This window comes from Parastagonospora nodorum, assembly GCF_000146915.1.
Source record: "Parastagonospora nodorum SN15 chromosome Unknown scaffold_10, whole genome shotgun sequence".
NCBI classification, from domain to species: domain Eukaryota; kingdom Fungi; phylum Ascomycota; class Dothideomycetes; order Pleosporales; family Phaeosphaeriaceae; genus Parastagonospora; species Parastagonospora nodorum.
Genome location: NW_001884558.1, coordinates 178,631 through 206,010, shown reverse-complemented (window position 1 = coordinate 206,010; position 27,380 = coordinate 178,631). Strand labels below are relative to the sequence as shown.

At 51.8% G+C, this 27,380-nt stretch overlaps 12 protein-coding genes across 12 annotated transcripts; 5 read left to right on the top strand and 7 right to left on the bottom strand.

Moving 5' to 3' along the window:
• Positions 1 to 844: 844 nt before the first annotated feature.
• On the top strand, positions 845 to 2,348 carry SNOG_06763 (hypothetical protein; the record flags this gene model as incomplete). Its single annotated transcript, XM_001797075.1, has 2 exons — positions 845 to 1,239; positions 1,292 to 2,348. 2 exons carry the CDS (start codon positions 845 to 847, stop codon positions 2,346 to 2,348), a joined length of 1,452 nt encoding a protein of 483 aa, XP_001797127.1.
• Positions 1,896 to 2,432, bottom strand: SNOG_20074 (hypothetical protein; the record flags this gene model as incomplete). The annotated part of the gene is made up of 1 exon (XM_001797074.1): positions 1,896 to 2,432. The coding sequence occupies one exon, from the start codon at positions 2,430 to 2,432 to the stop codon at positions 1,896 to 1,898; it is 537 nt and encodes a 178-aa protein (XP_001797126.1).
• A 485-nt stretch (positions 2,433 to 2,917) lies between these two features.
• Positions 2,918 to 4,041, bottom strand: SNOG_06762 (hypothetical protein; the record flags this gene model as incomplete). Its single annotated transcript, XM_001797073.1, has 3 exons — positions 2,918 to 3,433; positions 3,462 to 3,941; positions 3,994 to 4,041. 3 exons carry the CDS (start codon positions 4,039 to 4,041, stop codon positions 2,948 to 2,950), a joined length of 1,014 nt encoding a protein of 337 aa, XP_001797125.1. The 3' UTR covers positions 2,918 to 2,947.
• A 297-nt stretch (positions 4,042 to 4,338) lies between these two features.
• On the top strand, positions 4,339 to 6,342 carry SNOG_06761 (hypothetical protein; the record flags this gene model as incomplete). Its single annotated transcript, XM_001797072.1, is given in 2 exon segments — positions 4,339 to 4,560; positions 4,579 to 6,342. The coding sequence occupies 2 exon segments, from the start codon at positions 4,339 to 4,341 to the stop codon at positions 6,340 to 6,342; spliced, it is 1,986 nt and encodes a 661-aa protein (XP_001797124.1).
• Positions 6,343 to 11,321: 4,979 nt separating this feature from the next.
• SNOG_06760 (hypothetical protein) lies at positions 11,322 to 12,587 on the bottom strand (the record flags this gene model as incomplete). Its single annotated transcript, XM_001797071.1, has 1 exon — positions 11,322 to 12,587. The coding sequence occupies one exon, from the start codon at positions 12,585 to 12,587 to the stop codon at positions 11,322 to 11,324; it is 1,266 nt and encodes a 421-aa protein (XP_001797123.1).
• A 233-nt stretch (positions 12,588 to 12,820) lies between these two features.
• SNOG_06759 (hypothetical protein) lies at positions 12,821 to 13,351 on the bottom strand (the record flags this gene model as incomplete). Its single annotated transcript, XM_001797070.1, has 2 exons — positions 12,821 to 13,051; positions 13,193 to 13,351. 2 exons carry the CDS (start codon positions 13,349 to 13,351, stop codon positions 12,821 to 12,823), a joined length of 390 nt encoding a protein of 129 aa, XP_001797122.1.
• Positions 13,352 to 16,109: 2,758 nt separating this feature from the next.
• Positions 16,110 to 16,342, top strand: SNOG_06758 (hypothetical protein; the record flags this gene model as incomplete). The annotated part of the gene is made up of 2 exons (XM_001797069.1): positions 16,110 to 16,184; positions 16,241 to 16,342. The coding sequence occupies 2 exons, from the start codon at positions 16,110 to 16,112 to the stop codon at positions 16,340 to 16,342; spliced, it is 177 nt and encodes a 58-aa protein (XP_001797121.1).
• A 1,944-nt stretch (positions 16,343 to 18,286) lies between these two features.
• On the bottom strand, positions 18,287 to 19,393 carry SNOG_06757 (hypothetical protein; the record flags this gene model as incomplete). Its single annotated transcript, XM_001797068.1, has 1 exon — positions 18,287 to 19,393. One exon carries the CDS (start codon positions 19,391 to 19,393, stop codon positions 18,287 to 18,289), a length of 1,107 nt encoding a protein of 368 aa, XP_001797120.1.
• A 512-nt stretch (positions 19,394 to 19,905) lies between these two features.
• Positions 19,906 to 21,064, bottom strand: SNOG_06756 (hypothetical protein; the record flags this gene model as incomplete). Its single annotated transcript, XM_001797067.1, has 2 exons — positions 19,906 to 20,091; positions 20,162 to 21,064. 2 exons carry the CDS (start codon positions 21,062 to 21,064, stop codon positions 19,906 to 19,908), a joined length of 1,089 nt encoding a protein of 362 aa, XP_001797119.1.
• Positions 21,065 to 21,497: 433 nt separating this feature from the next.
• On the bottom strand, positions 21,498 to 22,595 carry SNOG_06755 (hypothetical protein; the record flags this gene model as incomplete). The annotated part of the gene is made up of 3 exons (XM_001797066.1): positions 21,498 to 21,753; positions 21,802 to 22,373; positions 22,423 to 22,595. 3 exons carry the CDS (start codon positions 22,593 to 22,595, stop codon positions 21,590 to 21,592), a joined length of 909 nt encoding a protein of 302 aa, XP_001797118.1. The 3' UTR covers positions 21,498 to 21,589.
• Positions 22,596 to 23,764: 1,169 nt separating this feature from the next.
• Positions 23,765 to 24,545, top strand: SNOG_06754 (hypothetical protein; the record flags this gene model as incomplete). The annotated part of the gene is made up of 3 exons (XM_001797065.1): positions 23,765 to 23,924; positions 23,958 to 24,164; positions 24,214 to 24,545. The coding sequence occupies 3 exons, from the start codon at positions 23,765 to 23,767 to the stop codon at positions 24,543 to 24,545; spliced, it is 699 nt and encodes a 232-aa protein (XP_001797117.1).
• A 406-nt stretch (positions 24,546 to 24,951) lies between these two features.
• On the top strand, positions 24,952 to 25,983 carry SNOG_06753 (hypothetical protein; the record flags this gene model as incomplete). Its single annotated transcript, XM_001797064.1, has 1 exon — positions 24,952 to 25,983. One exon carries the CDS (start codon positions 24,952 to 24,954, stop codon positions 25,981 to 25,983), a length of 1,032 nt encoding a protein of 343 aa, XP_001797116.1.
• Between the last annotated feature and the right edge of the window lie 1,397 nt (positions 25,984 to 27,380).

The following is a 27,380-nucleotide window of genomic DNA, read 5'->3' as shown; positions in this document are numbered from 1 at the left end:
TGTCGTGAAAATTAGACGTTATCCTTGATGTAATATGTAATGTGATGGAGCTTGAGTTGTCGACATCGCGGGTTCCCAGCGGTACTTATATTGGGTCTTGGACACTTTACTACGGTTCCTTAAAGATGCGACACATGTCCACTGTGCCGCAAAGATATTGCGGTACAGTCTATTTGAGTGCAAATGTCGCCGTATGATATACGCAAAACAGCAGTGTTGGAGAGGGCTGCAATGAAAGTCTCCGAAAGTCTCCGCGCTCCGATTTGTGCTTAGACGTCGCCATAAGCAGGCCTAAACATTGTCTTGAATTCGAGGTGGACGCATATAGGTTTTCCAACCATATGAAACATATCTCAAGCCCGACCTGTTTGGAGAGTCTTCAGCATTTTTCGCTTGCATCACTCACTCGCCGACATCCAAGTATCGTGTATTTGCCAACGAAATGACGATTTGATCATCACAGCCTTGGCCAAGACGCGTATCCTGAACGCCATTGCCTTTGATATCTGTCGAGCTGGTGCACAATATGATGTAATCCAACAGGGCCAAACCTGGACTCCAGTGGCTCGAAGTACGATTCTGTGAATGCTGTGGGGTCAACGTACAGGAGGGGAAAGGGACACCCAGAACTCTCTTGACATCCTACACTTACTTGACGGAGTTGTTGATTTCCATTCACGATATCTTAGTGAGAAGACATTGGTGGAAGGCGGCCACGGTCATGAATCAAGTTGGAGAACGCGACCAGTTGAACCGTGCGCTCTGCCACCCCACTTGTTGCTGGACGTTGAAAGCGCCAACGCGTGACTGACGACGACCGACGACGCGACATCTTCCACACACCATGGACCTTTTACCGAGCGATGTCTTGTTGGTCATCTTTGACTACTTTACAGTGAGAACTGATCTCAAAGCGATATGCGAGGTGTCGAAGGGCTACTACGAGCTTGCCTTGCCCCTGCTCTATCGTGAGGTCCGTCTAACCGCTTCGGTCTTCCAACTACCCAAACTGAAGCGATCTCTTCAATGTATCTCTGCAGGTACAAGCGCTCGCCTTCGATATACGCGCTCTTTGATTCTAGAGGGCACTGCACCGCCTCCGGAGCCCCGACTAGAGCCAACGCAGCTACTGGCAGAAGATCTAAATGAGGAAGAGCACTGTGAATACTATGATGAGGTCACCAGACTTTTCTTGCAGGCACTGGAAACATTTCCGGAGAATTGTCTCCACACATTCGAGTAAGACAATGATACCTCAATGACCTGTTGTGACGCTAGCTTATTCACCGAGGTTCATCTCGGAAAACTCAATCTCGCTGGCAATGTTACAGACTCTCAATAAGAGACAGAAGTGCCTGAAGAGGATGAAATTCACTTTGGATAATGACTGGAATCGAAACCCTGCAAACCCACGTCCATGCGGGGAAGCACTACCGATTTTCCACGGCCTTCTTGCGCTTGACATCTACCTCAAGGCATCACACCCAATAGATTCTTCAACATATATGGAACAGCTCGTTGAGGCATTCCTGGCATCGAATCCAAGCCTAGAACGACTCCATGTCGGAGCTTGTATCAGTTCCGAGGAGTTTCAAGACGAACCAATTCCAGACAATTTCGCAAGAGCCCTATCAGCAGCTGCTAGAGCTAAGCCATTCGCGTTCCCGAAGCTGAAGGAATTTGCAATATCTAACATGGAATTTTCTATGGGATATGCAAAATACCACCACCAATTTATACCCTTTGAGAAGCTGCAGCGCCTGTCTATCTTCTCGGACGGCGATGAGGATACCCTCACAGACTACCTAGACGACGTGTTTTCAGACGACCAGCTCAACCTCACACACCTCAAAATCGATGTCCAAGCAGACGGTAATGCAATATCGTTGCTTAGTTCATGTAAATCGCTTACGAGTCTGCAAATCATCACAAATCTCAACGACTTTGACAGCTTCATGATAGGTCTCAGGAAGCATGGTGAAGCTCTTCGCGCGCTCGGGATAGCACAGTATTTCACACCTTATTTCATACCTCATCTCATACCTACTGCCACCGTTACCAGAATTGGCGAGGAAGAGTTCAAAGAGCTTTGTCAAGTTTGCCACAACCTTTACTTCCTTGGCATTGAAGTGTCTGACGAGCAGGTTGATCCAACGTACTGGGTTGTGGATTGCGAACTTGAACAGAGGCTTAAGGCTCTGGCGAGCATTCGAGGACTCCGCCTCATTCATTTCCGCGTTAATCAGGTGACACGGTACGGGTACGGTGACGAACCGAAAAAGGAACATGCACAAACCAGCATCGAGATGGAAGATTTCGCTCGGAGAGTCTTTGAATTCATGGAGTGAGCGCATGGCGCATGTGCGCAGTTGCGATCCATCGTGGTTGGGAGCCACTTCTACGACAATGAGGAGTATTGTGGGGGTCAACATTGTTATCCGCGGCATTGTTTCGTCAAGGAATATCAGCCAGATGAGATGGGTGTTCCGAAGGTTGCAGCGAAACAAGTACCTGCATACAGGATTCGCAATATGGAACCTGATTGCGATCTGTTCGAGTTTGATCCTTTAGCAGACTGGGTTGGTTCCCTGCCAGGTCGACTTCGATTCTGAATACATTGACGCGACCATTTCGACGGCAGCTTCGCTATGGGTCTTTTGCGAGAGAAGGGAGATCCACTTGTCACATGGAAGGGCAAGTTTATAGGCGCTCTGACAATGGTAGTGGATCAGAATACGGCCAAGGATGAGCGTGTTCGCGTCTCCACGGAGCTGTGCAGCGAGATTGTAAGCGCAATAGAGGAAAGGCTGGAGCAGAGGTTCGAGGTGTTCAAGGAGAACTTGCCGGGGGCGTAGATAGGATGGAGTCAAAATAGGATAGCACAATTTCAGGACCGTGACTCAGAAATATTAATCGTACCACCAAGAGTTGAATTGATACATGTCATCTACTGCGCATCCTTTCTAAACGCCGGCATGCCATTCTTCTTGCCCCACCCCCAAACCTTGCTATTCAAATCCGGCACCATGAACAACCAGATAATCGCCGTGATCCACGCGCCCAGTGTGTCTATCACGACATTATTCCTCTGACTACTGCCCAGCGATCCAAACCTGAGTAACGCAATCAGCCAATTCGTCGTTGTCATAAAAATTGCCCGCTTCCAGTCCCTGCACAGCTGCTGTGGCTGCTTGCAAATTCGGTCTGCTTGGGGTCTGAGGATTCGAGCTCCCGCGTCACGGGGTGTTTTGGATTTCTCTTCGTTCTCGAAGCCCGGGGAGAGAATGGTGCCGGGGAATATGGCATGGATGCTGACGTCGAAGGGGGCGGTTTGAATCCCGGTGTTTGTCTTGGAGCGCCGGGCGGCGTTGTAGATTTGGACTTCTGAGCGTAGACCGTCGGCGAGGGAGCGCAGGGCGGCTTTGCAGGGTGCATATGGGGGAGTAGCCTGCTAGGCCTACAAACGCGGTGGCGGAAGATGTGAAGATGAATTGGCGGGTCGGCTCTGGTCCCGAAGCTTTCTCTTGTGCAGAGTAGGGTGTTGAGGGGTATAACCAAGCTTGGAGTGTTTTATGTGCGAGGTATGCGGCGGCGAAGTAGTTGAGCTCCATTTGGCGACGGAGCGTTTCTGTGCTGGTTTCTATGTACAGGCCTGGAATTGACGAGCCAGCGACTGTCCATACTATCTCAGGCATGCGGCCGTTGTTCCATGCTGATGCTTCTTCGAGGATGCGTGTGTTCTCAGCTTCGGAAGACACGTCTGCGGCGATATAGGTGAATCGCTGGGTGGAAGGGTTCTTCGCGTGGGCGCGTGCGTGTTCGACGGAAGCTTCAAGGTTCTTGACTGTGCGAGCGACGAGTATGAGGTTTGCGCCGCGGGCGGAGAGAAGGCGTGCGATTTCCTTGCCCATGCCCTGTGAGGCACCAGTGAGAAGGACAGTCTGGTCAGTTAGTTAGCTCCTGTAGCAGTGTAAGTATAAATGACATGCATACCTTTCCCTCGACTGGGAACTTATTGCTCTTCCAGAACGCGAATCCCATGATGTCTGCGCTGAGGATAGCAACGAGTATCAGAAGGGGTATCGTGGCTGCGAAAAGCAATTGAGACATGGGATCGGATCTCAAGACCTCAAGCTTGACAAAAGGGCATCTGCAAGGCGTATTACTAGTTACGTGAATATAAGCACTACGCCGCACAGCTTCACGGTGAAAGTTACCCGCGGCGGTTTCCACTTGAGGTTAGGCTGGGAGCTAGCGCAATGGCCAAGATTTCGAGAGACGAGAAAAAGTTTAGGGCATACGGACATCGCGACGCCACGACTTGCGACAACCGTGAAAATGGCCAAAAAGAGAAAGGCAGGCAGCGGCGCATATGGTGCACCCAAGGCGCCTAAAGAGGAAGATTCTAAGCTTGCGATAAACACCTGGGAAGATGTTGCAGACTCGGAGGACGAATTCCTTATCAATCGCGACAAGGTTTTGCTGGACGAAGGTCCTGCTGCGAAGAAATTGAGGAAATGGCAGGAAGAAGGTGAGAATGCGCAAATTGCGGAAAACAAGGTCATGGACTGACCGTAGGACTTAGACAAGTTTCTGCAACCTTCCGACGAAGAGGTCCTCGACCTAAACGACGACGATGACGAGGACGACTTCGAAGATGAAGAAGACGCCCAATCCGACGATCTCGATCCCGACCAGCGCCAGGCGAACGAGGACAACGAAGATGACGAAGACGAAGCTTGGGGCACGTCAAAGAAGGACTACTACAATGCAGACGCTATAGAGACAGAGCAGGACGCTCTAGACGAAGAGGCAGAAGCGCGGAGAATACAGAAAAAGCAGCTTCAAGCAATGACTGAGGCAGATTTCGGCTTCGACGAAGACGAGTGGTTAGGCCAGGATGACGCGAAGGATCCAGAGTCCGGCGCTGTGGTTACGGAAGTGCTACCACAGCTTCAGATTACAGACAGCATGTCGGAAGAGGAGAGATTGAAGATCATGAAGACAAGATACCCCGAGTTCGAGCACATCTCAAGAGAATACCTGCGATTGCAACCGCTCCACGATGAACTGGCTGCCGCTGCAAACGCCGCGCAACGACTGCTCAAGTCGCGAGCAGCAAAGACGAAGAAATCAGACGAGGAAATGCTCCCTACGCCAATAGCAGTCACGAAGTACCGCGCTTGTGCCGCATATCTTGCATCTATGGCCATGTACTTTGCAGTACTAGGCTCTACAGCTAAGGATGATGGCTCGCCTGTCATCGCCCTGGACCCTGTTGAGCTGCACGACCACCCGGTCATGGAGAGTCTCCTCAAGTGCCGGCAAATGTGGTCCAAAATCGAGAGCTTGCCAGCCGCCGATCCATTGGTAGACGTCGCCAATGACGACGATCTGTCAGTAATCGGTGAAGCCAGTCCTCTTGCGGATGAGATCGAAGCTGTGATTAACTCGCAAACGAAGAAGCCAAAGAAGAGCAAAGCACAGCGCGCTGCAGAGATCGCACAAGCAGAAGCGGGGGCTCGTCGGGCAGCCAAACTTGCGAAAACAGAACAGGAGCTTGCCTCGCTTTCGACACTCACCGACAAGGCCGCGCTCAAGAAGGCGACCAAGAAGAAGAAGTCGACAGAAGAGAAACTCAACTTGCTCAATGCAGAAGACTCGGACTTTGGCGAGGAGACATCACTCACTGCTCACGAGCTTGCCGAGAAAGCGAAAAAGAAAAAGTCTCTACGCTTCTACACTTCGCAGATTACACAAAAGGCCAGCAAGCGCGACGCAGCCGGCAAAGATCAGGGCGGCGACGCCGATATACCTCACCGCGAGCGCCTAAAGGACCGACAAGCCCGCCTTCAAGCCGAAGCCGAAAAGCGCGGTCAGCACAAAGACAATGGCCCAGGCGTCGCTCTCGGCGAAGCAGGCGACGACTCTGGCGACGAAAGCCCACCACCGCGAAACGAAGACTACGAAGACGAAGACGGCTACTACGACATGATCGCCGCGCGCTCCAACGCCAAAAAGGCCACCAAGTCCGAGCGCGCAGCCGCCTACGCCGAAGCCGCGAAGCAAAACGCGACCGTCATCGAAGAAGAAGTCATCGGCGACGACGGCAGGAGGATGATTAGTTACCAGATTGCGAAGAACAAGGGACTTACGCCGCATCGCAAGAAGAGCGTGCGCAATCCGCGTGTCAAGAAGAAGGAGAAGTACAAGGAAAAGCAGAAGAAGTTGAAGAGCATGATGCCCGTGTTTGATAGTGCGAAGAAGCAGGCGGGTGGCGCGAACTACGGAGGTGAATTGACGGGTATCAAGAAGGGCTTGGTGAGGAGTCGCAAGTTGTAGTAGATGCTGTGCTGTGGTCTGTTGGAGTGGACGAGCTGGTACATTTTATACGACTGACTACTTTTCCGATATTGTGAATTCTAGTAGCAACTTTAGCTACGAGTTTATGCTTGGACCCTCAACTTCTCGCTTTGATGTAATTCCATTCAACGATATTGAAGTCTATCCGCTTTCCGATCAAAACAATTTGACTGAAGCCGCCTTCAGCTAGTTTCGCGGAGCAAATGGCCTCACCGAGGTCTCGATCGAAGACGCGTGTCTTTGCAGGCCAGCTTTGAGTACCATACCGTCCTGCGCGTGTAGTCGCTAGCAAGTATCAAATCATCTGAACTGTACTCGATTAATTCTGCTGTTGCATGGCTGCCTCAACAGTGGGCATGCCGTGAAAAGCCCCTAGCCGCCGAAAACGACCATAAGGACCAGAGTCGTATTCATCCGTAAACAGACGTTAGCAGATCTTGCGCAACATCGACACGTTGTGTGTGTGTGCAAACGATGAGTGCTCTTGAAGTAAGTCCTCCAGCACTAGCGTACGCTGGACTACCTTGCGCTTCACTCAATCTAACCACCAGGCTGAAGTCACAGCAACTTAATAACACAACATATAGCAACATCCATGTACGATGTCAGTTTTCGCGATAGTACTGCATGAGCTTCCAGGCCATCATGCCACGAAAACACACCTGGCCATCGGGCATCGGAGCGCCCCGACACGTTGAACCTCCCAGCTGCAAACGCACCTGACTTGATCTCCCCGAAGCGATCTCTCCAGCATTGCTCCTCACCCACGTGCTCCAGACGTTGCGCCGTCACCTGCATAAGCGCCTGTGCCCAATCTACCCCTCCATCTCTCGCACACTGCGCCTGTACACAGCGTTACTATCGATAGCGCTTCCAAGATAAGCAGCGGAATTTGTACAATCCGTCGCATGCACTGCGCATGCGAACTCATGCAGGATGCTGCTATATACGGGTGCAGTAGCGTGTTTTCGGGTATGGCAAGGCTGCAGCTTAAGGGCATGTGTATTGGGGCTAGCTGCATGAGGATGTGTGGTGTGGTTGCACGACGTGCGAGGTGGGATTGGTCGGGGTAATACAGTGGTATCTGGGTGTGGGTAAGATGTGTAAGCTGAGATGAGATGAGGTTTGTTGAGTATTGCGGCGTGGTGAGCATGGGAGTGAAGTGAGGGAATATCTGGGGGCTGAAGATGCGAGGGATGTTGGGATGAGAGATGAAGGGGGGAGGCGGTTGTGTTGTAAGTGATGTTGCATACATGAACTGCTGGACTTTGCAATTCGCATTGAATAGGCGGCAATTGTGATACAGCGGTCATGAGAATAGACTGATAGATTCGATGATACCTAACAAGTCAAGTCAGGCAGGCTAGGATTACTTCTCTTTGTGGTGCTGTGGAAATGGAGTCGAGAATATTGCTCTTCGACCCCCAGGGGCCGTCTGTACCGTGCCCAAGATCTATCCCTCGAATTTGTTGAGGTTAAGATGCTCGAGAACAGTGTTCATAGCACTGGCGAATTTAGCATTGAATCAGAGACGCAGCCTAGTCTAAGGTACCAGGGTCAACTTGATGTCAAGATCGAACGTAGGCCAAGTATTTCAAGTGACACAATCGTTGCGCTGGATGTCGGATGCGTTTGCTTCTTCTACTTAGTACTCCACAGATCTCGACTCAGAATTTGTGCCTCCAAGCTCAATGTCCGATCTTATTTGCAGAAGAGGAGTCATGAGCGTCTCCGAATGATTGAGCTGCGATATGACTGGAACTAATCCTCGAGGACGGGTGCTAACAGAATGGTGCGACGAGATGGAAGAGAGAGAGAGAAGTCGAGCTGACATTCGATGCCATGGAAGCTCCGGAGCGTTGAAAATTTGTGGACTTTGACGAGTATGAGAATCCATGAGTAGAGATATGAAATCATGCGGTGATGTAGTCGTGTCGTTTGTAAGTTGGAGCTGAGAGTTGTAACTGGATCATTTGCAGTAGATCTGATGACAGATGTAGGCATATTGAACAAGCGATTCGATAGGGATATGTGATTTGTTTCAAAATCCAGTGCCTCTCACTTTCAACTCATTAGACAGAGATGCACCTCAGTCGCGTATTGCAGCCTCAAGGAGGTCAAACACGTACCAGCAACTGATTACCTATCATCTAATACACCCTTCCCACTCTTCAACAAACAGAAAGAAACGCCCTTCCAGTCACTCCGCATAAACATTCACTCCCAACCTGCAAGCCTACCCTACATCCATCCGGTGCACCACCACCCCATCACCACGAGGTCCAAGCTCGTTTGCCCTTTTCTCGCATCTCACACCAATAACAAGCTGCATACCTACCTGCACGCCCGGAGCCCGAAACGCAAGATAGCACAGCTGACCAGCAGCGGCCGTTCCTGCGGCCCATAAGGCTCGGCCGGGTCATTGGTCAATCGCATTCCCGGCCTCGACGTGGCATGCTCGTTCACATACTTGCATTCTTCGGGACCCGCCGAGACTGGGAGTTTCTGGGCTTTTCGTGTGACTAGAGGTTACTTTCTAGCTATCATGTTTTCGCGGTCGATGGATACAAGCGATGATGTAAAAGGCTTGTGGGGAACGGCTGGAGCGGGAAGAAGATAACATGCGGGGTACCGTGAGTGGAGGTGGAGTGCGTTAGCCATGCGAGTTAAGTGGGGTTGCAGTTGTTCGTCGTCACGTCATGTCACGAGCGTCGCACGCACCAAGCGTTGTTCGAGACTCTGTTTCGAAACGAGACTGCTGCGCGGGGTTCGAGATGCATGCATGAACGCGCGGGACTTGCTCGAGCTTGCTTGTGCATTGGAATGTGTCCGTTTCTCTGGGAAAACGAAGGACGCACGCTCCCCAGATTCCGAACGCCCAGTTTGCATAATTAATTTATGCTGGAGATGGAGAGGGCGAATGTACTCGCCCCAGTGGGTAGCTGTCACTTCCTGATGGAGAATGGAATGTTACCCTGTGCTTCCCTCGGGGCAGGTCCCGCATGTGGAAATGGTTCGCTGGGTCATCTGCGTCTTGCTGGCGATCGGGTTTATTGGTGAAACCGTGTTCTTATTTGTGGATGTTGTGTCGATTGGCAAGTTTGTCGGTACTTGGTTTCTGGCTAAGGGGAGAGGTTGGGTGTGGGTGTGACAATTCAGCCGGGGAACAGATGGCACTCCGCCGGCTGGCAAACATGACAGTTCTCGGCCAATAGAGGGCATATGGAGGACGACTTCTCACTCAGCTCGTCCCACCCACCATGATCGGGTGTCTGGCAACACCAAATACCACGGCGCACGATAGCGCGTCCCTTGCCAGCGGAACTCAGTGCGACCGCATAGTTCAGAAGGTGTAACCGCCGCGCATCCCGCGAGTCGTGTACCTGCCGATCTTGAGACACCGTCCGAAGCCTATCCAGGTGCTGCAAGATCAAACACTGCTGCCTGGATCTCCCAGGAACACCCTTGCCAGTACCGCATATCACCTGGGATGACCTGCTCAGAGAACGCTTTGGCGAGGGAGCGATAAAACGCCCCTTAAGACGGATCAACCAGGCCCTGGCGGGCCCGCGGCCAAAGGGAGGCTCAAGTGAAACTGACAGCGGGAACCCAGGCAGAAGAGCCGCATATTTTGCCTGCGCCGCATTGATGCTCCGAAGTTAGCAACCTCGAGAAATATGTCGCTGGCGGGCATGTTAAAATGAGAGACAATATCGCTGCCGTGCGCCACGGGCCGGCTGAAGATGGAAACGGCGACATGCGAAATGACCCAAGAGTGCGGGTGCGCTGCTGCACATCTTACCACACCCACACACGGAAATAGCCACATATACGCATCGCACAACCCAAACTCATCTCTGCTATCGCGCACGTGGGTGATGCAATCCCCTTTCACCCCCTTCGAACGAACAAGCGTTAGGGCCGTAACGGCTACGAGGCCTATCGGCCCTCTTCTATTGGGTGCGCCGCGTCCTTCCCGGCGGCCGTAGCGGGCTGGGAGGGAAAAGCAAAACAATCACAAGCCGCGAGCAAACATGATCAGCAGCCTTTTGGTGCGGCACAGGCTTCCATGCATGCACCACAGAAGGAAAGCGCGTAAGGCTGAGACCAACTTGGTTGGGCCGTAAGCCTGTGAATCGTCCAATAGTGGTGGCAGGTGTGATAGGCAAGCGCCTACTGGTCGGTCGAGGTAAATCCAGCCACTGTGACGAGTTGACGAACGCTCGAGTCACAGGCCATGCGCATGAAAAGAAAAGAAGGTGGTGTGGTGCTATGTTAGGTTCGCGGTAAAGAGAGGTTGGATGTTTACGTTTGAGACTGATCTGAGGTGGGATGGTGTTCGCATGTGTCTCGGAGCCATGCGCACACATGCAGGGGCGGCGCGGCTACCAGGCATCATGATTAGGAACAAGACGTTGATGGTTGCAGATATACGCGCGAGTTTTGTAAAGTGGCAAAAGCCGATAGTATTGCTAAGTGGTGATGAAAACAATGAAGCGCAATAGGGTATACTAGATTTTGACCGCGAGGTCGTCCCGATGAGATCTCCTGTAGAGAGCGCCCAAATCTAAGACACCGTAAGTCGTAGCAGTAATCCCAAGATGACAAGAAAATGAGAATCCATGAAGGCTGTTGAGCCCAGCCCAGCCTGAACACCATGCGCATAAAAACATGACGTGAAAAGCGACCAAAGTCGAAAGTGAAATGGGGTATTGGTGAACGCAGACTTTTCCGTGACCAGACCAATGCTTCCTTCCCGCGCGACCCAGTAGTGTTGTTACAGTGATGAGCGTCTAGAGCGAAGAATGCAGCAGTATTAACAATTACAAAGAGCAAGAAATGGGTATCTCGCGTAAGATCAAGCTGCGCACGGAAACAGTGACGGTAGAGGAAATGAACTCCCAGACAAACGCCAGCGCCAAAGCGTCCAGGGAAAGATGATGACAGAAGGAAATGTCTTAAGCAGTGGGGTGACTGAGGATGTCGTCACAGTTGGCGTCAAAGCGCATGCTCCAGAGACGCATGCCGGTCATGAGCTTCTCGGTCTTGTCAAGCTCACGGTCGCGGCCGAAGATGGAGTCGACGAACTCGCGGCCGCTGTTCTTGCCCATGGAAACGGGCTTCTTCTCGCCATTCTCTTTCTTAGCGGCCTTCCACATGTAGTCTTCGCAGACCTTGAGGAGCTTAGCGAAGCGGATCCACAGACGCTCGCCGCTCTCGAGGAAGTCTTCAACCATCTCGTGGCTCTCCTTCTTGCGGATCTTGGGCATCGTCTCCTCAGCCCTCTTGACCTTGCCTGCTAGTTGGATGAGGAGGAGCCATAGTTCGCCGGCCATCTCGGCGAGGGGGGTGGCGGGACCGTTGTAGAAGACGGTCCAGTCGTAGATCCACTTGCCGAGGGAGTTGGCATCGAAGACGGATCCGAGGAGCATGATGGGTTCCTCGCTGGGGTCCCAGTTCTTGTACGAGTAGCCGGCAGGAATGCCGGCGCGGCGTGCGTCCTCTTCGGTGGCCTTGTTCGTGGGCTTGGTTGCGGCAGGCTTCTTGGGTGTCGCGGGCTGCGTGCGGCCGGTACCTGAGGCGCGTCGTGGACGGCTGGCAGTCTTTGGCTCATCATAAATTGGGACCTGATCATAGTAATATCGATCAGCATCCCCATACTTGGCGTGTCGAGCGTACTGTTCGTACGGCGGCGGCGGAGACTCGTCATACGAGTGGTCGTACACGTAGTCGCATTCGTACCCATAGCCATTCGCGTCGTAGACGACCTTGGTGTAGACGTACGGTGCCGACTGCGACGGCCGACGCTTCCTCTCGCGATGGGAGCGCTTGAGAGGTTGCGCGTCTGAGTCGCGGCGATGCCGGCTCGCCCTACTAGGACGCACGTAGTTGTAATCGAAACCACTTACATATTCGGGTGTTGGGCCTGGAGTGGCTCGCGGCGTCGCGTATGCGCGGGACGTGGGAATTCCACTGTCGTAGACGCCGCGCGAAGCAGAGTGCGAGTACTGCGGTGGCACAGCGTGCGATGCGCGGCGTGAGTGGCCATAGCCCTGGACCTTGGGGCTGGTGCGTGGAGAGGGCGAGGCGAACTGGGGCGCGTGTCGCGGGGAGTAGTAGTTTGCGCCGGGGCCGGGGGACATGGGCGGCGTGGTGCGGTGGTGGAAGTCGCCAGGCATTCCGTAGCCCGGGGGCGGTGGTTGCGAGAATTGGGGTGCGTACATGGTCGCTGTGTTTGTGTTCGTCGTCGGGGTGTGGTGTGGGTGGGTCGGGGGGAGGCGACTCGAGAGGAGGAAGGAGCCCAGGCCGGTGCCTGCTCACCGTCGACTGTGCAAACCGAGGGTTCGTCGCGCGCGGAGGGTTCGGGCGTGGGAGAGTGGTAGTGTGGCAGCGGAGGGAGAGAGGAGGAAGGTCCGGGTCTGTCTGCTGCACATTTGGTGTTGGAGTCTCTCGGATACTAGTTGATGCCAGAAGGATCCAGACTGAACGGATCCTGGGTCGATATGGTAGACGTGACGTCTGGACGCTTGGTAATGGTGAAGTTGGGACGAGTGTGCCGCAAAAGGCATCGGGCGGGCTGCGCCAGCTTTTGAGAGGAGCCCTCTTGCCGTGCGCGGACGTGCGCGACCAAGACTTGCGCTAGCGAGCTGCTCCTGGCCAAGCCACTGTAGCCTGAGCCCGACCGGCCCTTTAGCGCATTCCTCGTTCACGGGTCAGATTGACATGCACCTCCCTGATATTACCAGCATGGGACGAGTATTCTGGTATTCTGGTATTTTGGGACGCCCTCCCGACCCTCTCGCCCTCCCAGCCTTGCCGCTCTGCATACATTTCGATGACTCTCTGTGCCCTCCCGTGTCTGCGTGTCTGCAATTGGGGCTCTGCTGCGTCGCGCCTGCCTGTTGCTGCCTGACGAGGCAGTTGCTCTTGCCAGGCACGATGGGAGCGGAAGGAGCGGGCTGCCCGTGACTGGTTGCATAGTCGCCATATTTACGGAAGGTAATATTGGCCCGCTATATACCCGTACCGAAGATACACTCGCCAGCCATACTCATTGCGCAACGTCCCCTTTGCACGGCTGTGCCACACTCGTACTGTATCTGTATGAGTCGTATCGCCGCTCGTCGACGCAGCGCTCACTGATTGCAGCGTGGCCTTGTTTGCTCCTCCACGCTTCACAGCAGACACCCTGTAGACACCCTGTAGACACTCTTCGGTCGCTCAACCCTCCCGTTCGACCGCCGGGGCATGCTTGGGCACAGCTTCCAATTCGCTGCTGCAGCGACAGCGACCTGCAGAAAGGCGACCCACCGTACGCCGGTGCCATAAGACAACCACCGCTGCGAGCACAGGCAATATTCCCACATGGAGGGCTGCGGCGTCCGTGTCGGTTGCCGACAGAACACCAAAACCCTCTTTACCAACCAACATCACAGCGACTCATCTCTGCTCAGCTCGGACTGACTTCCTTCCCAAAGAGTACTATCTTGAGCCTAGCACAAGCGCTACACAGAGACCGTCGACGCGGCACACGGCTGACCTCGAGTACTTCCATCCGAAACAGCGGGAATCCACCATTCAACGTCGTGCCGGCTCGCCTACATGGCCCCTGCTATCAACATTGAGCCGCACAGTTTCGCTCGGGCCTCTCTTGAACCCTCTGCTTCGCCCATCACCCAGCAGTACGAAGCCTAATTTCCCAGCAGTGAAAAATTTTCATCGTCTCACAGGATGCCCAAGTTGCTGCTTGATGCTTGAGTGGTGTGCTATACTTGATCTACTTACCGCTACTTCTCCTCTCTACCGCTCTTCTTCCAAGGCATATCGTACTGTACCGTAGGTCCACTACGGCTGCATCCCGCTCACGCGGCACCAACTTGATTCGACGGGGAACGACAATAACAAACCAAATGTTCGCTATGCAAGGATCCGATCTTCGACTTCACATCAATCCTACCAAAAACAGCAAGGCTCCGCCGCGACCAGGTTCCGCGGTACATCTGACTGGCCGAGAGCGCTGCAGGTGTTCCGTGGTCTGCATGATGGCGTCCGCTCAGATCGCATAATGCCTTCCCTTGCCCATCAACACTGTCCTTGTAATCTCTCGGCACACAACATTATTTTGAATTTTGAGACTGGTGCCCAACCCCTATTGGACCTGCTTCGGCCCTTATCCTGGTGGCTGAGCGGAGTACGGTCTACCGAAGCCGCACAATACATTTTTGACACCAAGATTTCGCTATAACCCACTCCGCTATCAAAGACAACTCACCATGCGTATACCTCTGCGCACCGCATATCTATGACTCCTCATGCTCGCCTGATCCGCGCGCGCGAATCCATGGCGGCGTCTATGAAACAGCCTCCCAGCCGATGTGCACTGGATCAACGTCTCTGCAGAAAACTAATAAGCGCAAAGTGTCACAAGAAAGCATATACGGCTTGGCCTCTGAATTCACTTCCGTGCGACAAAAACGGTCAAATTTCGAAAGTCAAAAAGCGACAGTCCCCCAGGCGAACGATGACGCATCAGCTCACGCGGTATTGCCAGCCCTATCGTGCGGACGCAGCGGGTCCAGCGCTGCACCTTTGTGGATTCGCCGGGTCGACACGTTAGTTCTGCCACGACTGCAGGCTGAGCGCTGCTGAAGACACATGCAAGCTGGGTAGCTGCATCATGCAGCTCCCAAAATATGCACTGCTCACCGAATTGTTCGATTACTCCGAGACTTACACTGGATAGCGCAATTTTCAGCTTGTTACGTGTGGCGGTGCATGCGACAGACAACGAGTCACTTCGAGTCACATGCAATCTGTACAAATTGCCTTTGGCCATGTCCTGATGAAACGCCGAGCATCCATGTGTGGCGAGCACCGCCTCCGCACAAAGGACAAATAGGCACAAGGAACGCGCAATATCCGAACTCAATGGTCCCTCATCGGAGCTGGCGACATTTCTGTTTCGCGAATCACCATCTCCGAAACTTGGTAGGTATATGGTTGATGGCAAAACCCCGGTTATTGCGAACTCACATTTTCCGTAATATTTCGCTATCACACAACTTTTGTAATCTTTCCTGGATAGCGATTTGCTCGAAAACGCATTCTCGTCGTGCGAATCAAAATCAAGCTTGACTGGGTACCCGCGACAACCAGGAAATGGGCGCGTAGAAGATGGCAAAATGATCGCGTCAGCTGCCACTACCATTCATGCAGGACCACATCGCACTTCTAGATCGCGATAGCACCAGGCTCGCATGTTGCCAGCACTTGCTTTTCCAACGCCTTCATATGAGTCACAATATAGCTGTCTTGAACTCGCTTGTTTAGCGAATGATTTGCGAAACAAGCAGCTCCCAGCATTCGAACAGCATTGTCGACCCGTTTTTCATGCAGTTGGAGCCTCATCCGCGTCATAGCTTCCTCATGTGTTGGTGTTCGCATGAATCTCGACCATGGATCAGGCATGACGACTGCGCGCGGTGGGAGCCCAATTTCGACGACATGTCCGCTCCACGGCACACTTTTGTTCAGGCAACTGTTTGATGGGGTTGTTCGCGATTATTTTCGTCCGCGCTTTGTTCCGTTGATTTCTTACGCGTCTCACTTGACTCCTTATCTCCGAAGCTCAAGAGTACCTACTGCGGCTGGAGATTCGTCATGTGCAACTTGCTTTTCGTAAATAACGGGATGGACATATCGTACTGAAGGACTTTTTCTTCAGGGCTGTCGAATCACATATCGAGATGCCTACTCGCCGTGACATGTCTGACTATCTGATCGACCACGGGATCGGTGGCGCGGACCTTGTTCCACTTGCGGTACGTGATCTATCGACGAAGGACTGTGCTTCGACATCGAAGTCACTGCTGCCTAGAGCTTAATCCAACGACGAGACACGGGTGGTGATGGGGCTGAGATCCTATCAAGCTCCGGCGACATCTTGGGAAGCGATGAGTGGTCGACTACCGTAGATTGATCTGATACATGTCAGCCGGGAGGAACACCAATACCTGATGGTGCTGCTTCATCGCAACTGGTTGAATGTTGTTCTTCTCGGGGAATGTTCACACTTAAATGATTGGAAAGATCGAGTTCAACAAGTATCACGATTATTAGCACGTTCTCACGAACGAGGCACTTCATTTCTTTGGGCCGCAATGAGTTTTAATTTATCGATGCTATCGAGACATCACAGGTATGGTACAGTTGGACATGGCCTATCGGTAATGTGCTTTGTATTTTCTTATCTCATCCTCGACATATCACCCATGTCTGCGCATATCGCAGTACGCACCTCCTGTGCTCCAATGTCGCATCCTCTTTGTACATGATACCCCAGTGCTTCAATCCTCTATCTTCCCCAGTAATAAGGTAACTCCAGTCGCCTGATTTCCTTCACATTGAGATCTCTTTCATCCCAGACGCCATCTTATACCAACAAACAAATTTGGATCCAGTCGCATATTAACGTCAGCGCCAATGGTTATCATCCTGCGCACCATGATTTTCATGCCTCGGGCCGCAGTATATCCTAGGAGATCGCCGTTGCCTTGCACACTTTTGCGAATCAAATAATTCATGGCAAGAGGAAAGAACCGCTGACTCGTCCTCGCAAACCTTGTGAGCTCGTAGAAATCAGACGATAAGTGCTCAATGACGATGAGCAAGACGTTGTCCGGTAGTCGAGTGAATCCCTTGTTGTATCGATATCTGCTCAAGTAGTTCTTCACGAAGGAGTACAAACATCGATTGGCTTGACTGAGGAATCGAAGGTCGGTGGTAGGTAGGGATGAAGTGATTTGAACCAGGAGCTCATTCGGTAGCTCGAGTAAGCAGGCTGTTGGAATTGAATCCAACGCCGTGGTGCGGTAGGATCAGATGAGTTGACAAGCTGAGCTCCGGGTGAGAAGGGTCTCAAGTCATGGAGAAGTATTCGAGTTGAGAGATCTTCCAGCGGTTGAGAAGAGTTCATGTCTTATTACAGCGGAGGCAGAGCGTATACATAGGGAGGGAGCACTAACATGACCCGCTAGAAGCGATCCCAAAGGAAAACGCACGGACCTTGAGTGTTCACTGAGCACGTGTAGGCATTGGACCCAGCTGCCGAAGGTCTACGACGAACTCTGGCGTGCGAGCTTTCATCTTTCATTCTTGAACGGCTGGTCAGTGTATGCTAGCGTACAACCAGGGTTGGAACCTATCTGGGTATACATGCTGTGGCATGGTTGAGAGCAGACTGCTAGCTATGCCGCCACCAGGCATTGGCAAAAGAAGAGGCGAAGAGGTAGCCTGTATTTATTCAAAGATTTCTAATAGAATCATGTCGCATATCTTAGAGCTGCGTATACATTTAGGCTCCCCTAAGCTTATAATGAGTATGCCCCTAAAGACTATTAGCTTATGTCGTATAGGTACAGAGCATGCACGACTTTCGCCGCTGTTAGCTCTGCCTGTGTATTTTCAACTCGATCATACCTACCATGTCGCTCGAGTACATCCTGTGGGAACCTGTTCTGAACATGTCTAGGTTGCGCAGTCTAACCATAAGGTCTCTCAAGCAGGTGAAAAAGAAGAGAAGTGGTTAAGCAGTCTTAAAGCGGTTTTTCCCTCAAGATTCTTTGGCCTCGACTACATCGAAGATTGGTAAACCACTGTGACGAGCAATCGTTTGATGCATAGTTTGATTCTGTTGGTGTTTGTGCAGGTCTGAAGTTTAAAGAGAGTTCAAATGAGGATCGTATTAGAAACTTGTGTAGCTTGTAGACTGTGTATTGTGTAAATGTCTGTCCATACATTGCTTTGCTCCATGCCGCGTGCTGAGCATCACTCTGCGCCCATGCGTATCTTCTAGCCGTATCTCCCTTCAGATGCATCAAGGATGTTTCTTTACCTCCGAGCTAACATGATGCCTGCTGGCTTCTTAGCCCAGAAAGTCGTGGTTCGGATGTTGTGATGTTGGTACTTCCGGCTCTGTTTCATCGTCCTCTTTCTCGTCCTCCTCCATGAGCGCTTTCGACTGCTTCGTGCTCGGGCTCGTTCGATCAGGTCGTTTCTGAGTTGAAAACTTTGCCGTAAGAAGCAAATTCCGAATGCGTGGATCCGTATTCTTGGCTGCATAATACCGTGACGTACAGTGCTGATTCAACAGTTCTGTATTGTGACAGTGATCAGGATCTGCTCCGTATTCTAGTAGTATAGCCGCAAATTGATAGGTGTCTTCGTCTAATTTCTTCTTTACATAATCGTCCTTGGAGGCGTAGGTGGCGAGGATGTCGCGTAGCGCCGCGCTACGAATATACCTAACTTGCTCATTCTCAGGTGCGTGAGCTAACAAGTACCGATAGGAGCTGATATTCTTGGTCCCACGTGTTAACTGAAGAACTTCGTGCATGTCTTCGAGTGTGGTCCGGTATGAAAGTAAGAGTATGCTGCGTTCCTGGCCCGTCAAAATGGCTGTGATGAGGCCCCATTTGATCCCGGCAACACCAGCTGCCAGGAGCAAATGCAGCATCTCCACATGGTCGTTGGTAGCTGCCCGCATGAGCGGACTATAGCATGTCAGTCCTCCGCTGGTACTTGAAAGAATACGTCGAAAGATTTCAGGTTCCTCGCATTCAGTGTTTATATCGCCACCAAGCCGAATTACCTTCCGAGCAATATGTCCATGGTTGTTCGAGGACGCGTGGTTCAGCATGCTGCTCCGATCTTGCTCAATATCATATCGGATAATTAAGTTCATTACGGTGGAGTAAAGCTTCTGGCTCGTTTGCGCGAAATAGCGACGGGCGTCCTGGTAGTCATCCAGTTGCTGATAGATGATATTGTGGAGAATGTTGGCTGGAAGTCGCGATATGGCAGTGTTGTGTCGGTATCGAGCGAGAAAGTCAATAACGAAGTCGTGCAGCTGATAATTGACTTGGCTGAAGATACGAAGCTCAGTGATAGCCAGTCGGAAAGCTACCTCGTGTAAAAGCTCATGTGGCAGCTGGAGCAGCTTGTATGAAGGGGCAATGTTCATACTCGTCATGTTTTTGACAGCGGTCTGGTTGAGTTTAGGTAACGCGAAGCGGACGAAGTGGGAGCCGAGTAGAAGCGCGAACGCCAGTGGACGATAAGATACAGGCCATAGGGAGGGAGGCTAGCGCCTTTGCAATGTAAGTCGGTTTCACTGTGCCTACCTTTAGGGTGCAATAGGGCGCGAGAATGAGCTTGGACACGCGACTTCCGTGAATTGAGCATTGTTGGTTCAGCAAAAGTGAAATAAATCGTCTAGAAAACATTCCGTTGTCCTTTCCATCATATGTAGATTGTTCGTCGCGCTATCGCGATCACCAGGGACCATGCTTTATTTGAGAGTAGAGGGAAACGGAGCATGATATTAGAAAAGGGTCAGGTAAGCGGAAGACAATGCGTCACTACAAGGGAGTAGTATTTGGTTCTGTGCGGAATACTAGCATTCACTTTGCTCAGTCAGCGACCAGACTGGCTGGCATGTGCACCTTGTTGTCCTCAGCTTGTATGTTCCGATATCATCCCACATCAAAAGGCCACCGAATCCTCCATATCGTTGGCGTCTGCCGTCAGTGAATTCAGACCGTCCCACAATGTGGCGGTTCGAGACCAATCAATGGAAACGGAGGGCTGCCATAGAAGCTTCTCGCGGATGATTTTGAGCAAGAGTGCCAGATCGGAAATGCGATGCTTTGTATCTTGGTGCGAACACAGCTTCAGTTCTAGACAGCATATCCCTCACTCAAGGATCAGGATGTCTACACGCGAGTCGCCGAGTGCTTACAAACACGCCGCGGTACGCTTCTCTGCGTGCATCTGGGTCCGCCTTGTGCTGGAGAAGCATAGTAGCAATTTGATACACCTCATCGTGCTGCCCTCGCTTGATATAGCCGCTTCCGACAGAATCCTTCGCGATGAGACGATGTAGATGTGTGCTGTAGCCTCGTGTAGTTTCGGCAGCTGTACGTCTCTGATATCCACGTTCAAGCAGGAATCTGACCAAGTTGATCATTTTGGCCTCGCAGGCCAATTGAAACAGTAAATCTTCACCCTTAAAAATCATGGCGTCCGCTGGCAGCGCTTGCGAAAATTGAATGGCTATTTGCTCATGTCCGTTTGTGATGGCAAGTTCGAGAGCGAGGCGAATTGTGTCGATAAGTTCAACAGCTCCAGACTCCAGAAGAAGGCAAACCACTTGCTTGTGTCCAAAGTATGCCGAATTCGGGAGTGGCCGCGCACGAAGGCCTTTAAAATAATGATGAGAGACACTGTGGGTGTTGATGTCTCCTCTAAGATTCAAGATCTTCCGTGCCATGTCCATGAGGTTCCACCTGGCGGCGAACATCAAGAGACTGCTGGCATTGTATCGCAAGTCGTAATGGGCCACGTAATTCATGACGATAGGATATAATCTTAGACTAGCTTGGGCGAAATGACTGCGGTCTGTCTGTGTACTCAGATGCTGAGCTACTTCAAGAAGGAGCTCGTCGGGTAGCTTTAGGATACCGGCATTGTATCGAAAACGTGTGAGGTAGCTGCCGAAGAAGAAGGATATCTTCTTGTTGACTCGGGCGAGCCGTCGTAGATCGAGATTGCTGAGGGAGAAGACCGTCTTGATCAAGAGTTCGTTCGGCAGTCGTAGAAGCCCCGGCAACAGCCTATCCTCGGTGGGCGCTTCACTTTCCATGTTTCGATCCATCGCTAGTCGAAGGATTGTGGTAGAATGGATGGAATGAATTGCGAGGTGAGTGCGACCCAGAGCCGTAGAAATCGCAGGTCTTGGCGGCGCGTTTGTCCTTCACACTAGCCAATTATGCACTGTGACGCGATATTGGCGACACAATCGTGATCTGGTGTTATTTTGCTACTGGATCATCAATCAATCCAGTTCACTATTCCATTAGACGAGAGAAGGGTGGATCTCGTGCAGAAAGAAATGCAGTGCAGCGATGGTCGTCACGACGAAGTATAAGAGCTTGAGAAGAGTAGGAATCATGCGACAGACAAAATGGCTTGTGGCGGAGAATTGAAGAGTAAAACGCAGCGAAGAAATTGGACGTCCAGGAGAACTATAAAGATACAAGACACTACAAAATCGAGAAGAAGACAATGAAAAGTTTGAAAATGTATTCTCTGGATCTTTTGTTCTACTCTTGATTCATTCATGTCAGTTCGATCAATTGGGCATGAAGCTGGTCCTTTATCTTTTCGTCTACTCCTCAATCGTCTTGACACATTCCCATCCGCCGCTCAGCCTCTCCTTCCATAGGCTGACACGGTTGTCGCCAGTGCTGACGGCCAGCACGTTACCGCTCAAACTCCAGCTCACGCGCCAGGCGACAGCATCGACGTTGAGAACAGTTGACTTCCAGTCGCCTAGACATTATTAGCAGGGGATCTCGACATCATCCAATGTATACATACGAAGGTCCGAAGATGTCCAGATACGCACAGTCTTGTCTTGCGATGCAGATGCGATGTACGACTTGGAGAGAACAGTCGGCGACCACGCAACATCGCGCACCCAATCTGTGTGTCCTGTCAAGATCTGTGTGCTCTGCCAGCTGCCAGTCTCGGCACTGAAGTCCCACAGCTTGACCTGGCAATCGCTTCCGCCCGTGACAAACCGCCTTGCAGCACCGGCCTGGTTTCCGCTTGCGCTTACAACCTGTCCGGGCGCGACAGCTGGAGCCCACGAGACGCTGTTCACGCCGCTACCGCAGGCCTGGAAGATGACGTGTGACCACGCATTGTCCTTGAATTCAAGCACCGAAACATTGCCGTCGGAAGAAGCGCATGCGAGAAGGCAGCCCACCTCATGGGGCGCCCAGGCGACGATGTTGACCGAGGCGGTGTGTAGGGCGACTTCGTAGATCTTCTGCCAGGTGGACGACTGCTCGCGCCAGATGATGACCTTGCCGTCATATGAGGAGGATGCGAGGATGTTGCCGTACTTGGGATGCGCCCATGCGACGCACCATACTGGGCCTTCGTGTCTGTCCAGCTGTCAACAGCGTCCTGGTATAGTGTGTCGTGGTGACGTACCCTCGCAGGGTCTCGACCAGTGTATGTTTGTCGCCCTCAACCTCAAAGATCTTGATCGTCTTGTCTGAAGAGCACGTCGCTAGCCGTCTGCCATAGTAGTCGAGCACGGCATCATGCTGGACCTCGTTAGCTTCGATCGATAGCAGGTCCACGTTTTGTCCGTTGTCGGCCATTGCGCCTGTGGTGCGCGTCGTGGAGGCGGTTGATTGAGATGGATATATGCGGTGTATGCGCGGGATTTCTCGAGGATATGTAGACGTACAATCATGTCATCGTGGTTCGCATTCTGTAATACGTTTGCCTGGAATGGGCAGCCACGAGTTAGCGGACGAACATCGGGAAGGCGCACAACGCATGGCGGGCTACACTTGCCATATTTGCTGTGGGCTTATGGAAGCAGTGCTTATAGTATACGTGTGATTTGTGACCTATAAGTGTGCTGTGTCGGGTAAGAGAGCTTGACGTTGTAGCCAGATGTGTTTAGAGCTCGGACTTGGTCGCGATGTTGCTGTTCTGGCCTCAAGTGGCAGGGGTGCTGATGAGATAAGATTAGATCCTTAGCGCTATTCACATGAGCGTAACTTGACAGTGACCCAGCCATCAACATCTGGCACATTTGTCGCATGATTGAGAGAAGTAGACTACAATCTTACCCTCCAATTATGTCATGTTGGATCTTTCAGGCATACTAGCACCCAGGATGATGACAGTACTTCGGACCACTTGACCTTCTCTTCCGCCTTCGTCTAGGACCGCACGAAGCCATTTCACTTTTGACTGATCATAGCCATGATCCACTACACCGGTCAATACGGTAGGATTTGGCAATTTCCATGCAGATCGGTTCGCAAACAGCCCTGTCAGCATTCCATAACACTGCACTGCGCAGCCGAGGCAGACACGGGACGCCAGCTCTATGACCAAAGACAACGGACTACACCTCGCTTCCCTTTCATCGACACTCCAAGTCTTGGTTTGCAGACCCGAGCATCGGTGCAATGTGGCTTGCACTTTCTTTAGCTGAAGTTTTCCACGTTTGTCTCTATCTGCCTAGACTGATGCACTAGATCAGCCTTAAAGACGCTATCGCTTCGGTGCCATTCGTCAACCACACAAATTGTTCATGTAAAGTTCTGTAGCTCTGCCACTACTAACATTGGCACTGTGGCAGCTGAACGGAGTCTAGAGCTCACTTCCGCCTTGCGCGACGACTACGAAATCTTTGTTCACTGGACGACAGACTGTTATATAATTCCTATAGCCACTCGTATGACTATCTAGCGCTAGCACGCTGCTGCTATACCAGTCTCATAGTCATATCGTTGATTCATACATGTGCATCATGCGCCTCACTTCTTTCTCGGTTCTCTCTATCTTCGCCACAAGTATCGCAGCCAGCGGCACCAGCAAGGATGGCAAATGCGGTGGCTACGACGGCCTGACGTGCAAGGGAAGTGGGTTTGGCGACTGCTGCTCTCAGTGGGTATCTCTCTTCTCCACAGGTACGTACCTTGCACAACTAACTGCGGAATCAGGTATGGATGGTGCGGCTCTACTATACACCACTGCTCAAATCGCTGTCAATCAAAGTTTGGTGACTGCAAAGGAGACACTGCTTCACCTCCGTCACCTCCCTCGTCTTCCTCCGGCAAGGCATCACCCAACGGCCGATGCGGTGATGCTCATGGCGCGGGGGGAGGTTTTCATTGCTTTTGGTCGCAGTGGGGAAACTGCTGTTCTCAGTAAGTCAAGGTCATGGCGAAGAAAGTACAAGTCCTGACACCCTCCCAGGTATGGATACTGTGGGTCAGGATCGGTGTACTGTGGTGTCAAATGCCAGCCTGAGTTTGGCAAGTGCAACTAGAAAGCTGCGTCGTCGGCGATATCGCGTCCTCCAGCATGCGCTCCAGGCTTCCAGCGACATCCCTCAGGCCTCGGTACATCCAAACAACAGCAGTGCTGCACATCCTGCCAAAACACGCCAGCCTGTGTTGGTACAAATCTTCGGACCAATGCTACATTGTTACGCGGAATGGTGTATCGCCATCCGGTCAGTGGCCCAATGGCGCGCAGTCAGTTGGTTTCTCACCAGGGAGAGCACCCTGGGGTCTAGGACCTTGTAGAAGTCTTCGGTAGGAGGTATTTGACCCATATCCCACTGCAAGACATCACGCACGAATACGATAGTTTCCTGCATAGTCACTGCAGGAAGACGTGACATTTTCGCGTCGCCACGCTAGCCTTGTCAAGCGAAGCGAGCGAGCGCTTACCCAAAGCTTCCTCCATGTTCAACCACACTTTCTTACGTCAACATTTGCTTCAATCTGGTTACTGATTCTAAGCTTCGAGACATTATCTTTCGCTGTATTTAGGCAGCAAACTCGCGTTCAAATTACACATAACCAATTAATCACAACCTCGACGCGTTTGGCCTGAGTGTTGCCTCGGCGCTAACTAATACTGAACGTTGCCTAATCTCTCGCATTACACCAAGACAAGCCCGTCAGGACATATATACAGTCGTTGAAGATGTCGGCCGCCATCGAGCCACCTGGTCCATCTCGACCACCTTCGCACAAGCCTCATCCTTACACAAATACACAAACCAGAATGTACGACCTACCCGCCGACCTCTCAGTAGCGCAATTAGAGGCAAAGAAGATTCTTGCCCATCTCCTGGAGAGGCTGAAAGACGAAGATTCAAAATACTACGCAAAGTATGGAAAATGGGTAGAGCGACACCCTCGCCTCGAGGACTTTTGCTTTCGGAGCATTAGACCACAAGTATGGGGCTTTCTCAACGGCCGATGGAGTCTCGACGCATTGAAAGCTGTCGGTGGTGATTTGAAGTACGAAGGAAGAGGTCTTTATCTGGATGGCGTCCTGGGACTCGACCGGAGAGTACGCATTTACGTTGGCCAAGCGGGATCGATACGGTCACGTGTGGGGCAACACCTGAACTTCCGGTATCGAAGAGACAACCCCAGTCTCCATTACCACGCTATGCAACACAGCATATACAACTCCATTGGCCTCATCGCCCAAGTCCCATCGCCGAATATGGGCAATCACACTCTACCCGGCATGGACTGTCCGGATCTCCTCCTGAACGTACTCGAAATGTGGATGTGTTTGGTGTTCCGAAGTCTACCACTGCAAATTCTCGACACATGGCTTCCGGATGACGCCACCGTGAAGAAGGGCAGGAAGTCTGGCCAAGAAGGCGAATTCGGTGGTCTTAATATCGCCATACCGCTCGACCAAGGCGGAGCCCAAAGAGAATGGCTGGATCTTAGCGAGTGCGAAGATCCGTTGATACGCGAGTATCTTGGTCGTGGTAAAGAAAGCGCCAAGGTCGAGGCGAAAGAGGAGGAAGATTCGCCTGAACAAAGACGGACTAAATATACAGAAAAAGCCAGGAGCTACAACAAGCAGCAGACGGAGCCACCAGTCGCCACTCCACCAGTCGCGGGTTATATCTTTGGTGCTGCTGTCGCTTTCCTTATCGGGGCAGCGTTGCTACGAGGCTATGCATCTAGGCCGCAAGGACGATGGCGATAGGCAAACTTTGGAATGGAAATACTCGTTGGTAACTCCCTCTGCCTGAGTATTTTATACGTGTACGTCATATATACAGCGACATCTTATCCTTCCAAACAGCAGGAGCCAAGACCGATCATTGAAAAGGAAGAGTTGGATAGAAACACCCGGTGCGCCCTCGCTGAATCTAGAGACGAATAAAGAGAAAAAAAGCACAATCGCCAACGAAATAGAGCTTTACCACATATATATCCCTCTCGTCCGTCGGTGACCAAAGAAGTGTGCAAAAACTTTTGAGTGAACAAAACAACACGTCAGCTCCTACTCCGTTCGACCTTCACCTCATCCTTGCATCTCTGCCACTCGGAAATCATGCAAGCCATGTTGGTTGACACGACAGGTACCTCCTGAAAAGCGTGCCTCGGCATGACAGTTCATGACTGCGCACTCATGATCCTCGCAGTAGACGGAGGCTCGCGTAGCTCGACCTTCAGTACAGGTCTGCACAACGCACTCATGTTTGTTGCAGAAACCTCGATTGTGCGAGGCCGGGGCACTACAAAATACGCATTTGTGAATGGCGCAGTACTTTGTCAACTCTATGTCATGAGTGGTGACCATAAGGCTACAGTCGATTTTGTGACAAGCATCTGAATCGTTGTCAACGGAGCCACTTGCTAATTCTTTGACAATACGGACGTGTGTAGCAATATCTCATAGAGCCTTTCGTTTCTCTCAGTGCACAGAACATAGGCACAGGAGTGTCGCTTGCAAAATGTACGGCTTCGAGGGATGTGGTCGTCACATGTACGGGTTGTCCGTGAACTGTCTGGTATCTTGCAGCGTCTGAGGAACCAAAGGAATGCCATTGTTGACTTGCGGGACACGCAAAACGAATGATCGAAAAGGCTTGACTTCGAGACTTCGAGACTATAAGAGTGCGTTTCGTGAGGACAGTTGCACCCGGCCAGCGAATGGCATACTGTCATGGCGTATGCAGGCCGATGGAAGTGGCGCCGATCCTTGCTTCCCTTAGACCTTGACTGAGTGGCTGCAGGCTGATGGGAGTGGCGCCGATCCTTGCTACCCCTAGACCTTGATCAAGCACGGTTAAACCAAATACGACTTCGTATGCACAACTCATGATTCTGCATACTGAGAGGTGGTAGTTAAGCAGCAACATGGATTGCAAGACTCGCAATGATGCTAGGAAGCCACAATTGACGCATTCAATGCGACGGTCGTCTACAGCTATGATAACCACTAATTCACTAGAGCTAATTACTTTTCTAGTATGACAGCATGCTCTGTCAAAGGGTAAGCTAACTGACAAATCATTTGCCCTGGTCAATACCTCGTTGTCTGTGCACAGATACTTTACATTGCATCTTGTTACTGTGGTGTTGACTTCAGGATTC